This window comes from Oryx dammah, unplaced genomic scaffold, assembly GCF_014754425.2.
Source record: "Oryx dammah isolate SB20612 unplaced genomic scaffold, SCBI_Odam_1.1 HiC_scaffold_12, whole genome shotgun sequence".
Lineage (NCBI taxonomy): Eukaryota > Metazoa > Chordata > Mammalia > Artiodactyla > Bovidae > Oryx > Oryx dammah.
The window spans coordinates 59435976-59455958 of NW_024070196.1; the positions used below are offsets into that span (position 1 = coordinate 59435976).

Sequence of the window (19983 nt, forward strand, 5' to 3'; positions counted from 1 at the left end):
TTCCAAAAAGATGGCTACAGTTCCAAGGAGTGATTCGTAAGTCTGCACTCCATGCGGTTCATTCAAGCCCCACTTCCTGTCTCATGTGGTCCTGCTCACCCCCTGGTCCCTCCAAGCACTCAATAGGTGGAGTATTGGCCCATCTCAAATAGGAAGAAGACACCCAGGAAGCATCTTTAGTTACGTGGAACATATAGAAGATGGCATGGTGTTGGCAACTGTCTTGTCACAGGCATGTTCAAATCCAAAGAGCAGAGTCCCAGCTTCACCTGTCTTCCCCCAGCGCATAGTAGGTGGTCAGTAAAGGGTTTACTGCAGCTCAGCCGGACCTGGGCTTCCATCTCAGTCCTGCCATTTCCTAGGTGGGTGGCCTTGGGCAAGTTCAATCTCTAAGCCTCTGTTTCTCGGTTGGCCCAGAAGCATGGAAATATCTACCTCCCAAAGCTTTGTGAAAGATAGAAACTGAATATATCCAGTGCTTATGGCAGTGCACAGCACGTTGGAAAAGATCTGATGATGTATGAATTCTGTTATTTTTTATTTTGTGCTTTTCCAACTTGGTGAAAGAATATCCATGATAGGGCTTCTCTGTTGTTTTCCCTGATACACACTGTCCTCTGTGACAAAGAAAGAAGAGGAGGAGAAGATAAAGAAGAAAAAGAACTACCAACCTCTATGTGCTTAATAGGCACTCGGCATTGTTCAAAGTGCTATCCACGGAGATTCTTATTCAATGCTCCTTCTAACCCATTTTACAGATGAGAAGGCTGAGACCCAGAGACATCATTAACATCCTTGAAGTCACACAGCTGGGAAACAACACAGTCAACAGATTAAGCCAATAAACACTACCTTTAAAATAAGACTCCCCTTAAAGGGGGACTGGAGAGTGGCTGGAAGACACACACACTCCAAATTCCTCTCCAAGTGCAACAGAGACACACTTGAGCCTATCTGGGTGCTGACAGGTGGAGAGAGTGTTTTGTGCAGGGCTTGGTGAGCATGCAACCGTTCCAGGAAATTCCCAGCACACCTACTGAAAGGCACCCAAGAGTCCCCTTTCTTTGAAGAAAACAGCCTCAAGGTCACTGAATGTGTTCCCATTTGAAGGGTGAAAGAGGACCAGGGTGGGATCAGGTCTGTGCTGCTTATTCTGTACCCCCTGCCCCATCCACACGCACAGATCCACGTTCTATTTTCTCTGCTCTGCCCGATACCCAGGGAGGTCCCCTGCAGCTACAGCACTAGCTCCTTGCCCTCTGCCTTCTGGGCAGCGCTGGTAGAGATAGGAGGGAGGGTGGGTTAAGAGGTCCTGTCTGGGTATCTACCCTTTCTTGAAAGTGACCCGCTGTGACCGGAGCTCCTGCTGGAAAGCCTAGCTCCATGGTTCTAGCCCTCATTGGCTGCATCGACCTCCCCCCTGGCCCCTGCAGCCCTAAGGGTGGTGACAGCTCCCACTGTGGCCAGTCCCTGAGAACCTCAGCATCCCTTTGTGTTTCTTTAACCTTGTTCACCATCCCCCCGCCTCCCGTAAATAGCCTGTGTATTGAACGCCTCCTGGTTGAATTGTCTGGGATGAGTTCGGTTTCCAGCGAAGACCTTGCCTGATCTGAAATCAGGGTGGAACTCAACGGAAGAGGTCTTGGTTTCCAGTTGTCTCTCCAAAGCCAGTTTCAGGTGAAGCTAAAGGAGAAGTCAAAAGATCTTCCGTGGCTTCAGGCACCGCCTCCCTCCAGCTCTCTTCAGACAAGCTCAGGCCAGCGTAGAAAGAAAAGTTAGAAAGTTAAGTCGCTCAGTCGTGCCTGACTCTTTGCAACTCCGTGCACTGTAGCCTGCCAGGCTCCTCAGTCCATGGAATTTTCCAGGCAAGGATACTGGAGTGGGTTGCTGGTTCCTTCTCCAGGGGATCTTCCCAACCCAGGGAGAGAACGGACTAAATATGGTCATTGTATCTATTACAGAAGGACCTTAGATCAAATCCTGCCTGTCACAGCCTGGCTAGGAAGCCTCAGACATGCCACTTAACTTCCCAGAGCCTCAATTTGTTCATCTGTACAATGGGAATAAGGGCTTCCCCACTGGCTCAGCAGCAAAGAATGCACCTGCAATGTGTGAGACACGGGTTCAATCCCTGAGGATCCCCCGGAGAAGGAAATGGCTACCCACTCCATTCTTGCCTGGGAAATCTATGGACAGAGGAGCCTGGAAGGCTACATGCCCATGGGGTCAGAAACAATTTACAGACTAAACCAGCACCATAATGGGAATGATGTCCACCTCATAGGATTGTTGAGTGGACAGGATAGCAGATGGAAAGCAAATCACATTGTACACAGTACCAAGGTAGGTACGTGGAAAATTCTTGGTCTCTTTCTCATCCTCTTTCTCCAGTTTCCCTCTTCCTTTACCTAAATTCCTCTCCTTTACCCAATCAGTAAGGAAGCAAGAAAAAAAAAAAAAAATCATATCAACACACTAGGATTGCATCATGGTTGAAGAACAACTTACAAGGTTGCTTGCTGTTCTATGCTTTCAGGCAAGTTGAAACTCAGAGGTGAAAGGACACAGCTTACAACTGTCTCCAGCAACTGAATCAAGAGCAGGAGGCATCAGCGTTTAGATCAAACAGCCAGAAGAATCAGGTTTTTTAGAAACCAGAAAAACCTCTATTACCCAAACCTCTATTAACCATTCTGATCAGTTACTCGTAGCTTTGAAACAAACCACCAGAAATGTAATAGCTTCAAAGGACCATGGCATATTATTTTCGGTGGGTGGGCTGGGGATGAAGAGTCTGAGGGGGTGAGGTCCCCCAAGACAGCCTCCTCCATATATCTGGAGCTTGGCAGCAACAGCTAGAAGCTGTCTCCTTCACAAGTGCTCTCAAAAGTCTCGTGGGAACTTCCTTCCGTGGCGGCTGGGCCACAACGCGGTGAGAACAAAACTCTTGGAAGGCCCACCCTCAGATGTGTGCAGGCATCATGTTTGCCACATCCTATTGGTCAAACCAAGTCACGGAATCAGCCCAGATCCGAGGGGAGGGCAAACAGTTCCTACCCAGTGCAAAGGACTGTGGGAGGAATTTTTGCAAGCAACTTTGAAACCCACCGGTTCCTCTTCCGGTCCTCCACCCAGGCTGGCATCCCAACTTTGCTGTCCCTCACTGGTCACTTCAGTTCATGGAAAAGTCTCATCTCAGATTTATGAACCTCTGAAGGCCTTGAGGAATTCATCACTATAGTTCAAATGGTGAACAATGGGCAACACGGCAGTTCAGCCTACAGTCTAACCTACATCCACCCTCATTATTGCACAACAAACTTGCTATTTCTTCATAACTCAGGGAGGTTAAACTTCCAAGCAAAGGGGCATTTGAGTCAGGAACCATCCAGCTCATGGCACCCAGCTCTCTGCTTTTACAGATCAGGAAACCACGGCCCAGAAAGGTTGAGTGACTTCCTCCCCCAGAGAAAAAAAGAAATAGAACTCAAGCCCCAGTGTCTGATCTCTTTCTCTCCTCCCTTGGGACTCAAGCAATCACAGTTCTAATTTTGCTCCTCCCATGGGGAGCCTCAGTTTCCTCCTTCTGGCTGGTGAAGTCAGTCCTTGCCTCTCCCCACACCTTTAGTCCCAGGTGTGCTCTGAACTCTAATGAGTTAACATGTCTCTCAGAGTCTACAGAACCTTGCAGGAGATATAATTACAGAGAATTAGCCTCCACGGTCTTCTGGGAAGGATTTCGGCGGGGAGTAGGTAAATAAATTATATCCTGTGGTTCTCCCTTCCCACGGGCTGATTAACTCTTCAGCAGAGTGTTCCCCAGAGGGTGTGGTGATGGAGCCCCTTTGCCAGCCCAGTATCCCACAAGTTGGAGCTCCCTTCTGGCTCCAAGAACTCCCTGGGTGCCACTCAGCCTAAAAACACACCTCTTCTCAGATCTGATTCTTCTCTGGGTTAATCCAGACCCCTTATTGGAAGCCCTCATGGGTCTCTTCCAGCTCCAACCCCAGGTGACCAGGGTTCTAAGAGTTAACCATCCTCTGCAGAATTTCTGGGTAAATACCATCCAGGCTGCCAGATTTATTACTTTTTAATGTCTCCCGTGTGGTTCCATTAGCCCTTCCTTTTGATACTTCTATCTTTTCCATCTGACTTCTCCCCACCCATACACCATAACCCCAGGTTATGGATTTTCCCAATAACTCTTGCTCTGAGGTCTGGGCATAAAAATATCACTGAGCTCCCCAACACTCCATACCCCTCTCTCCACCCCAGCATCCAAATATTTACTAAGATCCCCCTTATCTTTTCCCAAGCATCTCACTGTTTCTCTCATTTTATCCCACAACCTGCCAACCTCTCCTGTCCCACTTCTTAGAACTTTCCAGCAGAGCTCTGACACTGGTGAAATTGACCTCAGACTAGGTTGAGTCATCACTTCCTGTCCGGAGGGCCCCCCCCCCCCCTTTTTTTTTTTTTGCTTGTTTTGGTTTAACCAGTGCATTCCCTGAGCTTCTGTCCCTAACTGAGTTCCCACTGGTGCCTCTGCCAGCTACCATGCTCCATTGTGTAAAACCTTCTGTGGTTTGCTTTGGCTCAGGAGGACACTGTCCTAACTGCTAAGCCCAGCGATCCACAGGCTGTTGTGGGATTGTTGCACTAAATTGTCTCTTCCTCCTCTTGTGACCTTGGGTAAGTTACTCAACCTCTCTGTGCCTTAGTTTCCTGATCTGTAAAACGGGTAGATGACAGGACCAACTTCCTTGATGGTGGAAGTGGATGATTAAACAATTTGCTATCCTCTAAAATTTTTCATGCCCCAATCCATCTTTCTGTCTGCTGTTCCCTCTGTCTTGAATATCTCCCTTCCCCTCCAATCTGATGTGGGGACTTTGACTCACCTACATGGTCCAGTTCAAAAGTCTCCTTCAAGCAAAGCATTCCACTATGGCCCCAGAGTTCATCATTTTCTCCTTCAGATCTCCACAGCTTTTCATGTTCTGACACTAGAATCTCTGGGACTCAGCCTAAGGATCACTCACTCTAGAAATATTCCCTGACATTGTGTGGCAGACTGTCAGGGTCTAGCATGCACCTGAATGAAAGTGAAAGTCACCCAGTCGTGTCCGACTCTTTGTGACCCCATGGACTGTACAGTTCATGGAATTCTCCAGGCCAGCATACTGGAGTGGGTAGCCTTTCCCTTCTTCAGAGGATCTTCCCAACCCAGGGGTCAAACCCAGATCTCCTGCATTGCAGGCAGATTCTTTACCAGCTAAGCCACAAGGGAAGCCCAAGAATACTGAAGTGGGTAGCCTACCCCTTCTCCAGGGGATCTTTCTGGCCCAGGAATTGAACCAGGGTCTCCTGCATTGCTGGTGGATTCTTTACCAACTGAGCTGTCAGGGAAGCCAGTACCTGAATGAATGAATGAATGAATGCAACCAATCCAATCTTATTTTCAGTCACCTTTGCTAATATGCTATGTATAAATTTTTCTTTGTTTCATGTCTTCATTCTTTCCTTCTGTGCTGGTCTTTTAGACTGTATAAGCTGTTTGTCTTAAACTTATAATATTTTTAACCTGGAGAAATTGTGTTCAACTCCTTTATCCATTGATTTGAATGTATTGAGTATCTACTACATGCCTGGAAAGGCTCTGTGCTAGGAACTGGGGATACAGTGTGAATTAAAAAAAAAAAAAAAGTTTCCTGTGTGCTCATAGAACTTTAGGGAAGAAGTCAGATAACAGTTGAATGTTCCCATAAAGGTACAAGTCTGATAAGCGCCATGAAGGATATATAATAGAGGGTTTATACCTAACCTGCAGGGTCAGAAAAGGCTTCTCAAGAGAAGCTAGCTTTGAGTTAAGATCTGAAGGATGAGCAGGAGTTACTCAAGTGATAAGGAGGGGAACACCAGGGGCCTGGAGCCAAGGAAGTCTGGCTAGGAGAACTGCTGTGTATCTTGTAGCAGTCAGCTACTGCTGTGAAACAAGCAACCACAAAAATCTCATTGGCATCACCAACAAGCCTTGGTTTTTCATGGTTTTCAGGTTGGCTGATCTTAACTAGGCTCAGCTAGGCTTCTCAGCTTCAAGCTGCCCGGCCAACAGGGCTTAGCTCCCAAACCCAGGTTGGGGTCCAGGCGGATCCATCCATGGTTGTTCAGTCTGAGTGGAGTCAGCCTGAAGGAGCAGAAGCTGAAAGTTCTTCGGTCAGTGGTAACTGACACACAAGAGGGCAAGTGCAAACATTGCCCACTGTTAATTCTGCCCACTTTTGATTGGACAGGGCAGGTCACATGAGCATTCTGAAAGCTCAAGGTCTAGGAAGAAACTTTATTCTTGAGGGAAACCACCAAGATACAAGCAAAAAGTATGGATATAGGAGTGTGGAGGTTTCTGGTTCAATAATTCAATCTACCACAAGGCAACAGCAGGGAAAAAAATCACTGAGAACTTGAGATAAATTGAGCCAGAGAAGACCTTGAGGGTCTATTGAAAATATTTGGTCTTTCTCATAAGAATAATGGAAAGCTATTGGAAATACATATAGCTTGATGGTGAATGATGAGACACTTTGGACCCCAAAGTCATCCTCTGGCTGCTATAAGGAAGCAGATTGGACAAAAGGATGAAATGATAAAAATTCCATATGTCCTATAGCTTTTGATCCTGTGTGTGTGTGAATGTGTGGGTGTGTTTATACCACCACATTTACATACCCATTTCTTCTTGGAGAAGGTGGTAACCTAGGATTTATCATTCCACACATCTGAAGAACAGCTTATCTGTACATTGACTGGTACAACAATTCTCTTTTTTTTTTTTTTGGCTGCATCAGGTCTTAGTTGCATCACATAGGATCTTTTAGCATGCAAACTCTTAGCTGGGACATGTGAGATCTAGTTCCTTGACCAGGGATTGAACCTGGGCCCCCTTCATTGGGAGCATGCAGTTTTAGCCCCTGGACCACCAGGGAAGTTCCATAACTGGTACAACAATTCTATGGCTCCATCTCACAAGCTCCCTGAGAGTCACACTGTTACAGCATGGAGGGCAGGAAGCTTTCCACCTATCTTACAAGTGTCAATTCATCTCACTCCCAAGAGGTGTGTCTCTTATTGTAATTGCTGTCATAACAATACCAGTTTCCAAACATTCTGTATCTTAAGTTTGTTGAAGATTTTATCCATGGGCCCCAGAAAACAGAGCAGGAAGCTTCAGCCCCCTTTGATAGATGCTGAGGGTTGGGGAGGTTGTCTGGCTGACTTGTTCACAATATCAGGAATTGATGAATCAGAAGCCGGTTTGCACTCAAAACCCATGGCTTGCTTTTCAGCCAGTTCCTGTCTGACCTGGTGATGATATTCCCATCAGTAAGTCCAGCCAATGCTGTTTTGCTAGGACTGTTTGACCAGGTGGGGCAGTGACTGTTCTAAAAGGTGGGTTCAGAAACGGGTCTGTACCCAAGTCCCAGGGTTCATCCAAACACCTACAAACATTCCTGAAAGTCCCTGGCTTCCCTCAGTCAAGGGAAACATCCATCTTAAGGGTAATCAGCCAGAAAAACCTGTTTGCCAGCAAAATTTCACCGTTTTTCACAAAGACACAGAAAGAGAGGGGGCCATGTGATTTGAAGAGCCATCAGCCTGAGTGGCAGGGAATACAACCTGTCTTTCTTCCGTTACTACGGGACCACACTTCAGACTCAATGGCTTAAGTCCTCACTAAGCCACCATGCGGGAGGGATACGGAGGGGCAAGGAAAGATCGTGCACTGCCGAACACGGGGAATCAAGCAGGCACAGCAGGATCTCGACTTTGCCAGGCTGGGGTGAAAACTCAAGCTGTTTCTCTCTTGTCAGCCTTTTTGAATGAGAGGGCAAGATTTACAGCTTGCATCAGCGGGCGGCGTTTTACAGCCATCGCAAATGGATTTGAGACAGCGGAACAGTAGACTGTTGACCACGGAGGGACTGTTGTGACTCGTTTTAAGACCTGTCCAGCATCACAGGCACGATAAAGCCGCTCCTGGTCAGTGAAGAGCACGAAGATTCAACTGGAGCCTTCGGGGGCCAGCACTGTTAAACATGTAGCCAAATTGCTGAGGGTTTCAATATGTAAATGTTTTCAGTACACTTGCTCAGCCCGGCAGTTTCTGTCCACTTAGCAAGATCTGCTTGCAGTGTAGGCAGAAGTCTTGAGGTCCAGCTGATGGGGGACTGCATTTATTATTGATAAAAGTAAATGAAAAATGGCTTGTGTCTGGGTAACACCTGGCCCAACAGGTTTACTGTTTACATAGTGGATATTTGTGATTTACCTCTAGCTGCACATGCTACCATTTCCCTGCGGATTACCCATTTTCGTCTAATTCACTCTCTCTTTTTTGATACGGATGATTCCTTCTGTGTTGAATGAAATACAAATTATTAAAAGAAAACATTCCACTATATTAATGTATTTAAAAAGCGACCCTGAAAAAAAGATATTCTGGCATGAATAATATATTTTAAAAAATAGACAATAGTGATACATCAGTGAAAATTATGCATACACTAGTATATATAGATACACATGTGAATTAATCACTTGGATACACGTTACCATGGTGACTTATAAAGAGAGGAAACAGAGTTATGGAGAGAGTTATGGGAAAGAATATTACTTTTCACTCTCCTGTTTTGTACCTCCTAGATTTGATACCCTGTACATATACACAAAAGGCTTCTCAGGTGGCTCAATGATAAAGAATCTGCCCGCCAAAGTGGGAGACACGTGGGTTTGATCCTTGGTTTGGGAAGATCCCCTGGAAAAAGAAATGGCAACCCACTCCAGTATTCTTGCCTGGAGAATCCCATGGACAGAGGAGCCTGGCGGGCTATAGTCCTTAGGGTCCCAAAGAGCCGGATACAACTGAGCACGCAAACCCACTCAAAAGAAAACAATACTTTTATTTCTTCTAAGAATATGTATGGGGGCAGACAAAGGAAAGTGATTATTCTTAGAGTTTGTTACTAAGTTTTTCTCTAGATTTCATATTTATCCCATAAACATATTTTAAATTTTTTATCAGGAAAAACAAACAAACAAACAAAAAAACCATGTGCCCCTTTGTAACTAATACATCCATAGATGACACAGTTCCAAATAGTTTACAGTTGAAAGTAGATTCACCTCCAGTTCTGGTTTCCAAGTTCAATTCCGCATAGGAAACCAGTGTCTTTAGGTAAATATTTATGTGAAAATAATAGTGTTCTTGTTTTTGTTTTCAGAACATGGGTATGGAGTGTCAACTTGGGAAATATGGGGATTTGACGTACATTTGAAAAGGGGTATACTTGTGTGGGGAGGTGGGGGTGAGGCTCTAAATACTTAAAGGTAGTTCAGGCCTGCAGCTCTGCACACGTGGGCAGCCCGGCCCTCACCACTGATACACCTCCAGGCTCACCTCTGCAGGGGACCAACCTGGATTCCAGGACCAAGACCAGCTGAGCTGGTTGCTGGAGAATGGAGGGTGGGTGCAAGGGCTTCCTTCATAGCTCAGCTGCTAGAGAATTCGCCTGCAACGCAGGAGACCCCGGTTTGATTCCTGGGTCAGGAAGATCCCCTGGAGAAGGGATAGGCTACCCACTCTTGTATTCTTGGACTTCCCTGGTGGCTCAGCTGATAAATAATCTGCCCGCAATGCGGGAGACCTGGGTTCAATCCCTGGGTTGGGAAGGTTCCCTGGAGAAGGGACAGGCTACCCACTGCAGTATTCTGGCCTGGAGAATTCCATGGACTGTATGTATAGTCCACGGGATCTCAAAGAGTCGGACACAACTGATCGACTTTCACTTGTGGCAGTGAGAGGGTTTGCCTGGAAGGGAACCCAGAATAGGGAACAGCCCCCGCTGTCTTCCTTCCTTTTTTTTTTTTCTTCCCCCTCTATAAACAAGTGATTAATGCCTTGCGAAAAAGCCCAGACACACCTTCCCTGCTGCAAGCAAGCCCCTACCAGATTCCCCAGCCTTAATTCTGCTGTTAACACTCGTCAGGGGGAGGGGTAAAGAGTAAATCCCCTCCTTCAAGAAGCAGACCTGGGGGCAATGTGGTTTGTTTAAAGTCTCCCGTGTGCTCTGATGGCGTGAGGACTTTGACATGAAAAATGAAAGCAGAAACAACATACTTTTCCCTAAAGCAGCTTCCAGTTTGTAAACCCTCTCTGCTCAGGATTCTCCCAAACCGACCTTCCCTTCTCCCAGCACTGTTGAAAAGTAGGGGGCGATTTGGGGGGCGGGGGGGGGAGGTCCCACGGATAGATCAACATTTTCAGAGAGCTTCACAGGCTCCTTTTTCATTTTGTTTGCAAGAGGCAAACTGAATTTCCTGACTGAATGCAGAAATAAATTCCTTACACCTGAAGTGAACACAGCATTGTAAATCAACCGTATTCCAATAAAATTTTTAAAAGGGAAAAAAAGAAATTCCTGACAAAGTTGCCCACAGCCCCCAGATTAGGAATGGACTGACCACCGACTGCAGGAAGAAATTCCAGGCACATTTGTTTTCAAAGGTTATCTCTTTTAATTTCCAGTTGAGTGCAGTTCAGTGATATATCATACATCAAATTCAGTCGAAGAGGTTTATCATTGAAAAGCGTGAAAATGTAGATAGTGAACGATGTCTGCTCAAACCTTAGTGTTTAGTGATGTGGTGGACTCTTGAGAAATTTGGGAGTATTTCACATAATGAAGATGAAATGAAAGAAATGAAATATCACTGTTGTGCAAACACTTAAAGAAATTATGGATCCATGCCGAAAATGGTCTTCAGCGGCTGCTCACAAACCAAGAAGAAAGACAAGCAATTTTGTGAGTCTTTTGGTAGAAGTACACACCACCAGGAGTCCCCTGGCAGTCCAGCAGTTAGGGCTCTGCCCGTCCACGGAAGAGGGCACAGTTCAATCCCTGGTCAGGGAGATCCTGCAAGCCACACATCATGGCCAAAAATAAATAAGTAGTAAAAGCAGAAGTACATACTGTCATCCATGAAGCAGATTTGCCAAAAGATTCAACTCTAGAGCTCACCAAACATCTCTTTCTACCCACTAGTCTATAGGAAACACAGGGGACAGAGAAATGTAACAGACGACACTGTGGGTGGACAAATGGTAGGAGCCAGAATGATTCCATTATTTCCATTTACAATATTTTTCAGGGGAAAAAATGGTAAGTGGATGTAAGAGATATAAAATCAAAATCAGTGTAGACCCAACTGGAACCCAACGGCCACAATCCAACGGCAATAAAATAAGGAGAATGGAGATGGTTGGGGAACACTGAGGACTAACAGGTTCTTTCACAAAATAACCCAGTGATTGCTTATGGGGTCCGTGTGTGATAACAGCCTTGTGGCTGTTTTTAAATTTTTTTTTATTCTTGTCTTCTGGAGCTGCATACTGAAGTATTTAGAAATGAAATGATATAGTGTCTGCATTTGCATTAAAACAATCCAGGGAGGGTATATCAATGAAACAAGACGGGCCATGAATTGATCATTGTTGAACTGGTGGTGGGTATTTGGGAGTTCCTGCTGCAGTCGCTCTATTCTTTTATGTTGGAAAATTTTCATTAAAAGTGTTTGGATGCCTGTGTATGGGATCTAGAAAGATGGTTCTGATGAACCTATCTGCAGGGCAGCAAAGGAGACACAGACATAGGGGACAGACTTCTGGACACAGCGAGGGAAGGAGAAGGTGGGACAAGTTGAGAGAGTAGCGTGGAAACATACACGTTACCGTATATAAAATAGACAGCCAGTGGGAATTTGCTATATGACGCAAGAAGCTCAAACCCGGTGCTCTGTGACAAGCTAGCGAGGTGAGATGGGGTGGGAGATGGGAGGGAGGTTCCCGAGGTGAGGGATATGTATATCTCTGTGGTGGGCTGCAGTCCATGGGGCCGCTAAGAGTTGGGCACGACTGAGCGACTTCCCTTTCACTTTTCACTTTCATGCATTGGAGAGGGAAATGGCAACCCACTTCAGTGTTCTTGCCTGGAGAATCCCAGGGACAGGGGAGCCTGGTGGGCTGCTGTCTATGGGGTCACACAGAGTCGGACACGACTGAAGCAACTTAGCAGCAGCAGTGACTGATTCACATTGCTGTATGACAAAAACCAGCACAATACTGTAAAGCAATTATCCTCCAATAAAAATTTTAAAAATTTATATATAAGTTTAGAGATCACTAACTCAGACCACAAAAACAAGTAGATATTTGACCCCCTACTCTGGACCAAATGGTGCCAAGGATCAGGTTGGTTGAGAAGGAGTGAAGAAATCTAATATTTATTGCTTATCAATTCTGTGCCAAGTATTAGGATAAATTATCACTCTTGAGGGATCTTGTCTTTCTTGTTGATCAACTGCGGGTGACTGATCTATTTGGCTCCATTTCACAGATAAGTAAACTGAGGCCCAGACCACCAAAGTGACTTGCCATATGATTCCAAGAGAAGAACAGGTGCTGATGAGCTAAGTCATGTAGCCATTGGGGTTTTTTTTTTCCTCTGTGACCTTGGACAATTACTTTTCTTGTCTGGGCCTCAGTTTCCCCAGTCTTAGAAGACAGAGCTGAGGATTTACAAGGTCAAGTTTACTCACTGGTCTTCTGCCACTCCTCCATGACCTTCCTGTTTCTTCCTTCCCTCTGTCTTCCTGGGAATGTGTCTGAGGCAGCCTGAGATGGAAGAGAGAGCAATTGAGTCCTGGGTTCAAATTCTAACTCTGCAATAGGCAGGCCTTCGTGAGTCACTTAACCTCTCCGAGCCTCACCTTCCCCAACAATAAAACAGGGATGAAAATAAGAAAGACCTAGAATGATGGAGATGATGGATAGAGAGTGCCCAGCTCAGAATCCAGGATACACCAGGTGTTCAGGTAAAGCTGAGTCTCCCACACCTGTCTTCTCTCTCATACTTCCTTTAAAAATGAAGCCCTCGGGACTTTTCCTGGTGGTCCAGTGATTAGGACTCTGAGCTTCCGCTGCAGGGAGGCACGGATTTGATCCCTGTTCCGGGAACTAAGATCCTGCATGCCTCGTAGTGCAGCCAAAAAAAGAAAAGTAAATAAAAAGTAAAATGTGGTTGATTCATGTTGATGTACGGAAGAAACCATCACAATATTGTAATTATCCTCTAATTAATACTAAAATAAAATTTTAAAAAAGAAGTAAAATATAATAAGGACTTTCCCTGGCAGTGGTTAAAACTCTGTACTTCCAGTGCAGGGCCATGGGTTCGATCCCTGTTTGGGTAATTAAGATCCCATTTTCCACATGCTGCACGTCATGGCTAATTTTTTTAAAAAATAAATAAATAAAATAAAAATGAAACCCCCATCCATCACTCACAACTCCTTTTTCTGATTTTTTGTTTGTTTGTTTTTCATTTGATTCCTCACTACCAAACATTTATTTTCCCTGTTTTTGTTTCTCATTATTTACTCTCCTGTTACAAGGTCCTCGGGGACAATTTTATGTGCTTGGGTGCTGCTGTATCCTTAGCCTGAGACACATACATAGTGGACCCTTGGTAAATATTTGCTAACTGAAGGAATGAGTTGAATGAATGAATATTAGACCTGGTAATAGAACTTCAGGTAACACAAGCCAAGAATAGAGCATAGGTCGTGCGCAGAGTAGCTGGTCCATAAATGCTTTTATTCTCCTTTTGCTGGGACCCCAGGATCTGCTGAGGTTACCTTGTTCAGTGTTAAGCTGCACTCAGTGTACGTGAGGGTGTTTTGACAGTTTCCAACATTCCGGTTTGTGGTTATCCCCTAAACAGGCCTCCAAGTGCCTGTCCCAGGAACTCGGAGTTCTTTAAACTGTATTTCGCCAAGGACGGTAACAAGTACCGTCCTGGAGCCATTTGCAACTTCTCTTCCCTGATCACAGAGGTTTGACTAAGTGCTTTGTCTAAAGGCAAAAAATGCACCAGTCCTGTGTTTTAACATTTATGAAGGGGTTACCCTATGTTAAGGTCAGACCTGTCCACAAATCCTGTGGGGCAAAGTAGCTATGCGGGTATCACAGTGTTGGTGGAGGGGGAAAGGCAGTGATCCGTTAAGTTGGTAGGAAAGCAGACGTTTTGGAGGTTACAGAGTTGCCCAGAACATCACCCCAGAGGCAGAGCATGGGTGTGTTACGATGGGGACACTGATGGTGGCCTCTTTGGGGAGAAAATTCCCCTCTCTGAGACAAACCGTCCCAAGCCAGACCTCTCTCTCCCCTCTGGGCCTATTGAGAAATATTCCTTGAAATGTTGTTGATAATGCCTTTCCTTTCTGCCCGAGCTCATGGTATCTGGCAATTGCATCAGCTCTCAAAGCTGGCCTGTTTCCCATGAGAACCTTCTTCTGTTCCTCACAGAGACCAAGAGCCCAATTTATTCCCTCTGCACTTCAGGGGTTCTTACCCTGGTGTCCTCCAATGAACTCTTCCAGGGGTGTCCTCAGAGAGAATTCCAGGATCTGTGAACTTGGATGACTTATTGGAATTAGTATTTTCTTCCATTGTGAATGCAGGTGACCACCCCCAGGAGGACACACACTGGCTGTGACATGGTGGCCAATAGCATCACAGGTATTTTCATAACCGTATTACAGGCATGACTGAGACCCCCAAATGTTCTTTTGCTCATCCTGATTTCAAATATACAGTATCAGAACCATGGCTAGATTGTCTGATTTAATGAATTTGGTACACATATATTACTATGCTTTTTTTTTTTGGATGCACTGAGTCTTAGTTGCAGCACACGGGATCTTTCACAGTTACATGCAGTACCTTTAGTTGCGGCATGCAAACTCTTGGTTGCGGCATGTGGAATCTAATTCCCTGACCAGGGATCAAACCCAGACCCCCTGCACTGGAAGTGTGGAGTCTTAGCCACTGGACCGCCAGGGAAGTCCCAATACTTTTATATTTTTAATATTTCTTTTCTTCAAAATTGTTATCCTATCTCTTGTAAAAAGAAAAAAGAATTCTGAGGCGGAATCCACAGGCTTCACAAGATTGCCCGAGGAGTCCATGGCCCAGAAAGGTGGTAAAGCCGTTAGTGGTGACAGAGAAAACGAAGGGCGGGCTTGAGCCATGATTCTGAGGCTCATGGAAAGGCAGACTCTAGAAACCCCAAATTAGAGCAGAGGATTGCTTTGGCTTTTGGTGCCATTAAAAGCACCAGGAAAGCACGCAGAATAGTAATCTCCAAAATGTCAAAAGGGTACAAGGGAGGGTGCTGAAAGTGGCATTAAATGGGACTAAATCTCCCAGAAAAAGAACCAGTTCCCTTTCAATTCCTTTGTTTTATTTTTTCAGCTGTGCCTTGTGGCATGCAAGATCCCAGTTCCCCTACCAGGGATCGAACCCATGCCCTCTGCAGTCAAAGTGAGAATTCTTAGCCATTGGATCAGCAGGGAAGTCCCTCCCCCTGCCCCACTTCAGTTCTTTTTCGGACCTTCAGACTAAGTCCAGCCTCAAATGAGCACCCACCTACTTGTCTCGATCACCCTTCTAACAATTAGCCCTGCTCGGAGCCTTGTCATATTGCTTTCTTTCCACCACTCACCACTTTCATTCTACTTCTGGGAAGTGAGACACGAGTTTGATTTATGGTACCCAGATAAAGGTTTCAATTTCAACAAGTTAGGTGTTTTGAAAAAAGTCAGCAGACAGAGATTTCCCTGGCGGTCAGGTGGTTTCAGACTCTAAGCTTTCATGGCAGAGGGTTTGGGATCAATCCCTGGTTGGGGAACTTAGATTTCACCAGCCACATAGCATGGCCAAAAAAAAAAAAAAAGTGAGAAGATGCCTGAAATATATGTTAAGGAAATCATTGTGAAAGTGAGACCAAGACACATAAACATGAAGATGCTCTCACATCTCCCTCCTCCACCCCTCCCAATTTTGCCAGTGAGGGAATCAAGGCTGGGTACTTGCCCAGTGCCTGCTACTTCTCAGGCAAAGTGCTGGACTTCCCCACCCCTCCGCCCAGCACCGCCCCCCGCCCCACCCCGATGGCCTGTGATCTGCCCCCTCTCGGCCTCCTAGACCTCTTCAGGGCCAGGGCCAGCCGGAGAAAGTCAGGGACTAGACTCAAAGTTCCCAGCATGGGTGTCAAACATGTCTTCTGAGTGCCCTGGCTCCAGGGTCCCCCGTCCTGAAGGGCCCGGCTGAGTGGGCCTTTCATCGGCCTCTGAGAGGTGGCAACAAGTGTCACGGCAGAATGCCTGCTGCCCACTGGCCCCACTTCTGCAGACCAGGTCGAGCAGCGCTGGGAGGGCTGCAAGCAGGATTCCAGAGGCGTCTGGATATTATCAGTCAGTCGCTCAAACTGTCTGGCCGGTGGGCTGGGGTGGGGCTGGTGGCAGGGGGCAGAAACTGGCTGGAGGGTAGAGTCAGGAATCCCCAACCCACCCCCCTGCGCAGATTCCTGGGGCCAGACCCAGCTCCTTGGTGGGAAGCAGGGGGCTGGCTGCGAAGCGCTGGCTGCAAGCTCTGCACCCTGCCCCGCCCTCATTAGACGGTAGCACCAAGGGATCACAAAGTCAAATGATGATATGTGTCTGACAGAGGAAACAGAGAAAGGGAGGCATCGGAGGGCTGGTGGGCAAGAGGGGAGGGGGCAGCACTTGAGGAGAGCAACAGGGAAGAGGGGCTGGGAGGGGCTGGGTAGAGCTTTACCCTCTGGTCCACTTGAAGACTCCTGCCTCAAAACTAACCCTGATGGCTTCCAGACAAGTCGGCACCAAGGGTCATTTCTGGAGGCTGTAAGTGTTGTCGGTGGCAGCTGTAAGGACAGGTGTAAATCTGTCCAGGCATTCCTTGCCACTCCCCCCTCCCAGCTTTCTGCACCTGAAACAGGTCCCCTTTATAACTACAAGCCCACTCAGGAGCCCTAAACACACACACACACAGTCACACACACACACAAGCAGTTAACACTTGGCCTGCCCTAGGGGTACAATTTTTTGTTTTAAGTGCTCCTTTAAAGCAAACTCTATAAGCTGTCTGTTAAAGCAAAACAAACAAGTCTTGCAAGGAGAGGAGGTGGAGCACTGGGAGAAGAGGAATAAAAAGGAAATCTTTTTATTTGCTACCTTTGAAAATACCTTTCTCAGCACACTGGGAGACCAGTGAGGAAGACACGTGGGGTGAGAAAGAAGATGAGCCCTACTTTATTTGATCAACTAGTTGGAGTGATGAGACGGGGAAGTAGGGAGACTTTGCCTTAAACCAGGCTTTTCTCCAGTATCTAACCCTTCTGCTTGTCTCTCACCGCTCAACCCCGTGCCCCCCCCCCGCCCCCGCCCCCTGGTTGAACGAATGCCTGCCTTCCCAGGTGTCGCTGGGGACATTCTCCGTCACCACTCCATCCATCCCTCTCCAGGGGGAGCAGCTAAGAAACCCCGTGCACAGCTCCTCACCATCTCGCCCAGTGCACTCTGGGAATCTGGAGGACTCCGGCAGAATGTTTCGTCTTCTTGGCCAACTTTGGACCCTACGGGCCCAACCTTCCTTGTGGGTTTGGGTGGCTGTGCACTGCGGGAGGAGAGAGGCTTCCAGGCAAATCCAATGGCCAAGAGAGAAACGAGGCGTCTTTTCCTGCACTGACTGGGAGGCTCTTAGCCACACACTCCCCCACCCCCACCCCAAAGGCCTTGTAAGGGGGCCCCTGGAAACCCCTAGTGAATGATAATTTATCTCCTAAATTGCTGGTATCTGATGCTTCGAGGGGTTTTGAAAACCATATTCCCCTAGGGCTGGAGGCTACTTTGGGAATTGTTCGGTTGGAGTTCAATCATGATTTAATGGAGGCATTTATACTGTACTAGATAATCTCCTGGCAAGTTAAGTAATATGTCGGGAGGGCGGGCCAGGGGGTGTGGCTGGGCTGCCGGAGGCCTCCCTGGGCTGTCATTTCCCTACCAGCTCGCTTCTGTCTCCTTTGGGACATTCCTTTCCAAGCGCCTTCCTTCTTTTGTCCCCTCTCTGCGCCTCTTAGTTGCTTCTCCCTTTGTCTCCTGAGTTTCTCTCTCTCTCTGCCTCTCCCAGTCTCTCCAGGAGGGTTTCTGTCCATCTCCGGGTGGGTGTCTGTCCCTCTGTTTTCTCCTTCCTCCCTGCTCCCCAAGCGTCCCTTCTCTCTGTTGCCCTCACTCACTTCTCCCCACACTCCCAGTCATCCTTTTTTTCCATCTTGCCATCTCTCCTTTCTCATCTCTCTCTTCCCCACCGCGCCATTCACTCTCAGGCTGAAAAGAAGCAGTCTCAGTACGTCCTCGAGGACCGAGGAAGGGGGCTGTGGTCTCCTGCTGCTGACTGGCAACCCGGCAGCTGCAGTCTGGGCCTGAGAGTAGAGTCGTCAGCCACACACAGCTGTGCTGAGAGCCAGGAGGCATCCAGGGACCCTCCCAGGGGCCCGGCATCCCTTCCATCCCAGGTCACACATAGGCGTCTCCTCATTTACAGAGCTCTAAGCCCTAGAGGCTCTGCCCAAGGATGCTCCAGGCACCCAACCATATTCTTTTATTTTCCACAAGTGCTTTTCCCTCAATAGATCCCAAGAGATAGATAGAGACACTTTTATCTCCTGTCCGGAGATGGAGATGGTCAGGGCTGAAAAGGCATTGGAACCTGGTCTCCAAACCCCTCTGGGGCCTGAACTCCCGTGCAAGGACAAGAAGGGAGCACACTTTCTGGAGTCACTTGCAGTTCTGAGATCCTGGGATTCCAGAAAGTAGCCTGCAGTGGCACGAAGCCTAGAGTGGGAAGCTTGATCACTACAGGATCAACTTGGGAGAGGACAAGGAATGGGTCTTCAGGCTGAGATGTAAACAGAACTAGGTAAGAGGGACTTCCGTGGCAGTCCAGTGGTTAAAACTCCACACTCCCAAAGCAGGAAGCACGGATTGGACCCCTGATGGAGGAACTAAGGTTATGCATGCCATGTCGTGTAGCCAAAAAAAAAAAAAAAAATTTTTTTTTAAAGAACTGGGTAAAAGCAATGTTAATAGAGAAAGGGCCTAATATATGCTAGGTAGTGGTCTAAGAAAAAAAGACTGTCTTAAAGATACTCTAAACATACATAGTATATATTTTTAGTGTATATGTGATATACTGGGCTTCCCTGGTGGCTCAGTAGTAAAGAATCTGCCTGCAACGCAGGAGACAGGGGTTCAATCCCTGGGTTGGGAAGATTCTGAGGAGCAGGGCATGGCAATCCACTCCAGTACCCTTGCTGGAAAAATCCCAAGGACAGAGGAGCCTGACAGGCTACACTCCATGGAGTGGCGAAGAGCCGGACAGGACTGAATGACTGAGCACACAGCCACGTTATATCCGAAGTATGCACTGAGTCTATACATTTAGTAAATACGTATGTACTAAGTAGATACTAAGTGTATCTATTTTATCAAAATAGCTATATGATATATAGAGACAGAGAGATTAGGGTGCCCAAACAGCTAATGCTTAATGAGCACTTACTATGGGCCAGGGGTTAGACTGAGTGATGTACACAAGAGGTCTCATTTACTGCTTGCCTTGGTCCTCCGCAGCAAGACCTATCGTCCCCATTTTTCAGAGGAGGCAACTGAGGCTCAGAAGAGTTAGGGGACTCTTCCAAAGTTCCAAGGCTCTAACAGGCCCCCTTTTAAAGCTCAGCAGGAGGGGTGTGCCAACACTTTGATGGAACGAGGCTTGTCCGAGGCCGCCTATGTACCCAAGGCCACCAGCAATGGCTGTGGAGCCGGCAGCTGCAGGGAACCAGCCCTGCCCGCACCTGCTGCCTCGCCCTCGCCCTGAGGTAGCCAGCATCCCTACGCCGCCAACGGAGCTCCACCAGACTGCTGGTGGTACTTGAGGGAGACGGGGGTCTTGGAGGTGGGTAATAGTCCGCGGAGAGGAGAAACAGCGAAGGCGCGGCGGCCGTGATT

At 47.1% G+C, this 19983-nt stretch overlaps 1 protein-coding gene across 7 annotated transcripts in view; it reads right to left on the reverse strand.

Moving 5' to 3' along the window:
* LOC120871593 overlaps positions 1-19983 on the reverse strand; it is a 277052-nt gene that overhangs the window by 237218 nt on the left and 19851 nt on the right. For 4 of the 7 annotated variants that reach the window (XR_005723067.1, XR_005723063.1, XR_005723061.1 and 1 more), the window contains one exon: positions 12652-12727. Coding sequence is in view for 1 of the 7 variants with exons in the window: in XM_040251640.1 (XP_040107574.1) it covers positions 12652-12727 (76 nt within the window). In the remaining 6 variants the exon portion in view is untranslated. Of the gene's footprint in view, positions 1-6284; positions 10971-12651; positions 12728-19983 lie in introns of those variants that run through there. The other 3 variants (XR_005723065.1, XR_005723062.1, XR_005723068.1) reach the window with 2 other exon arrangements.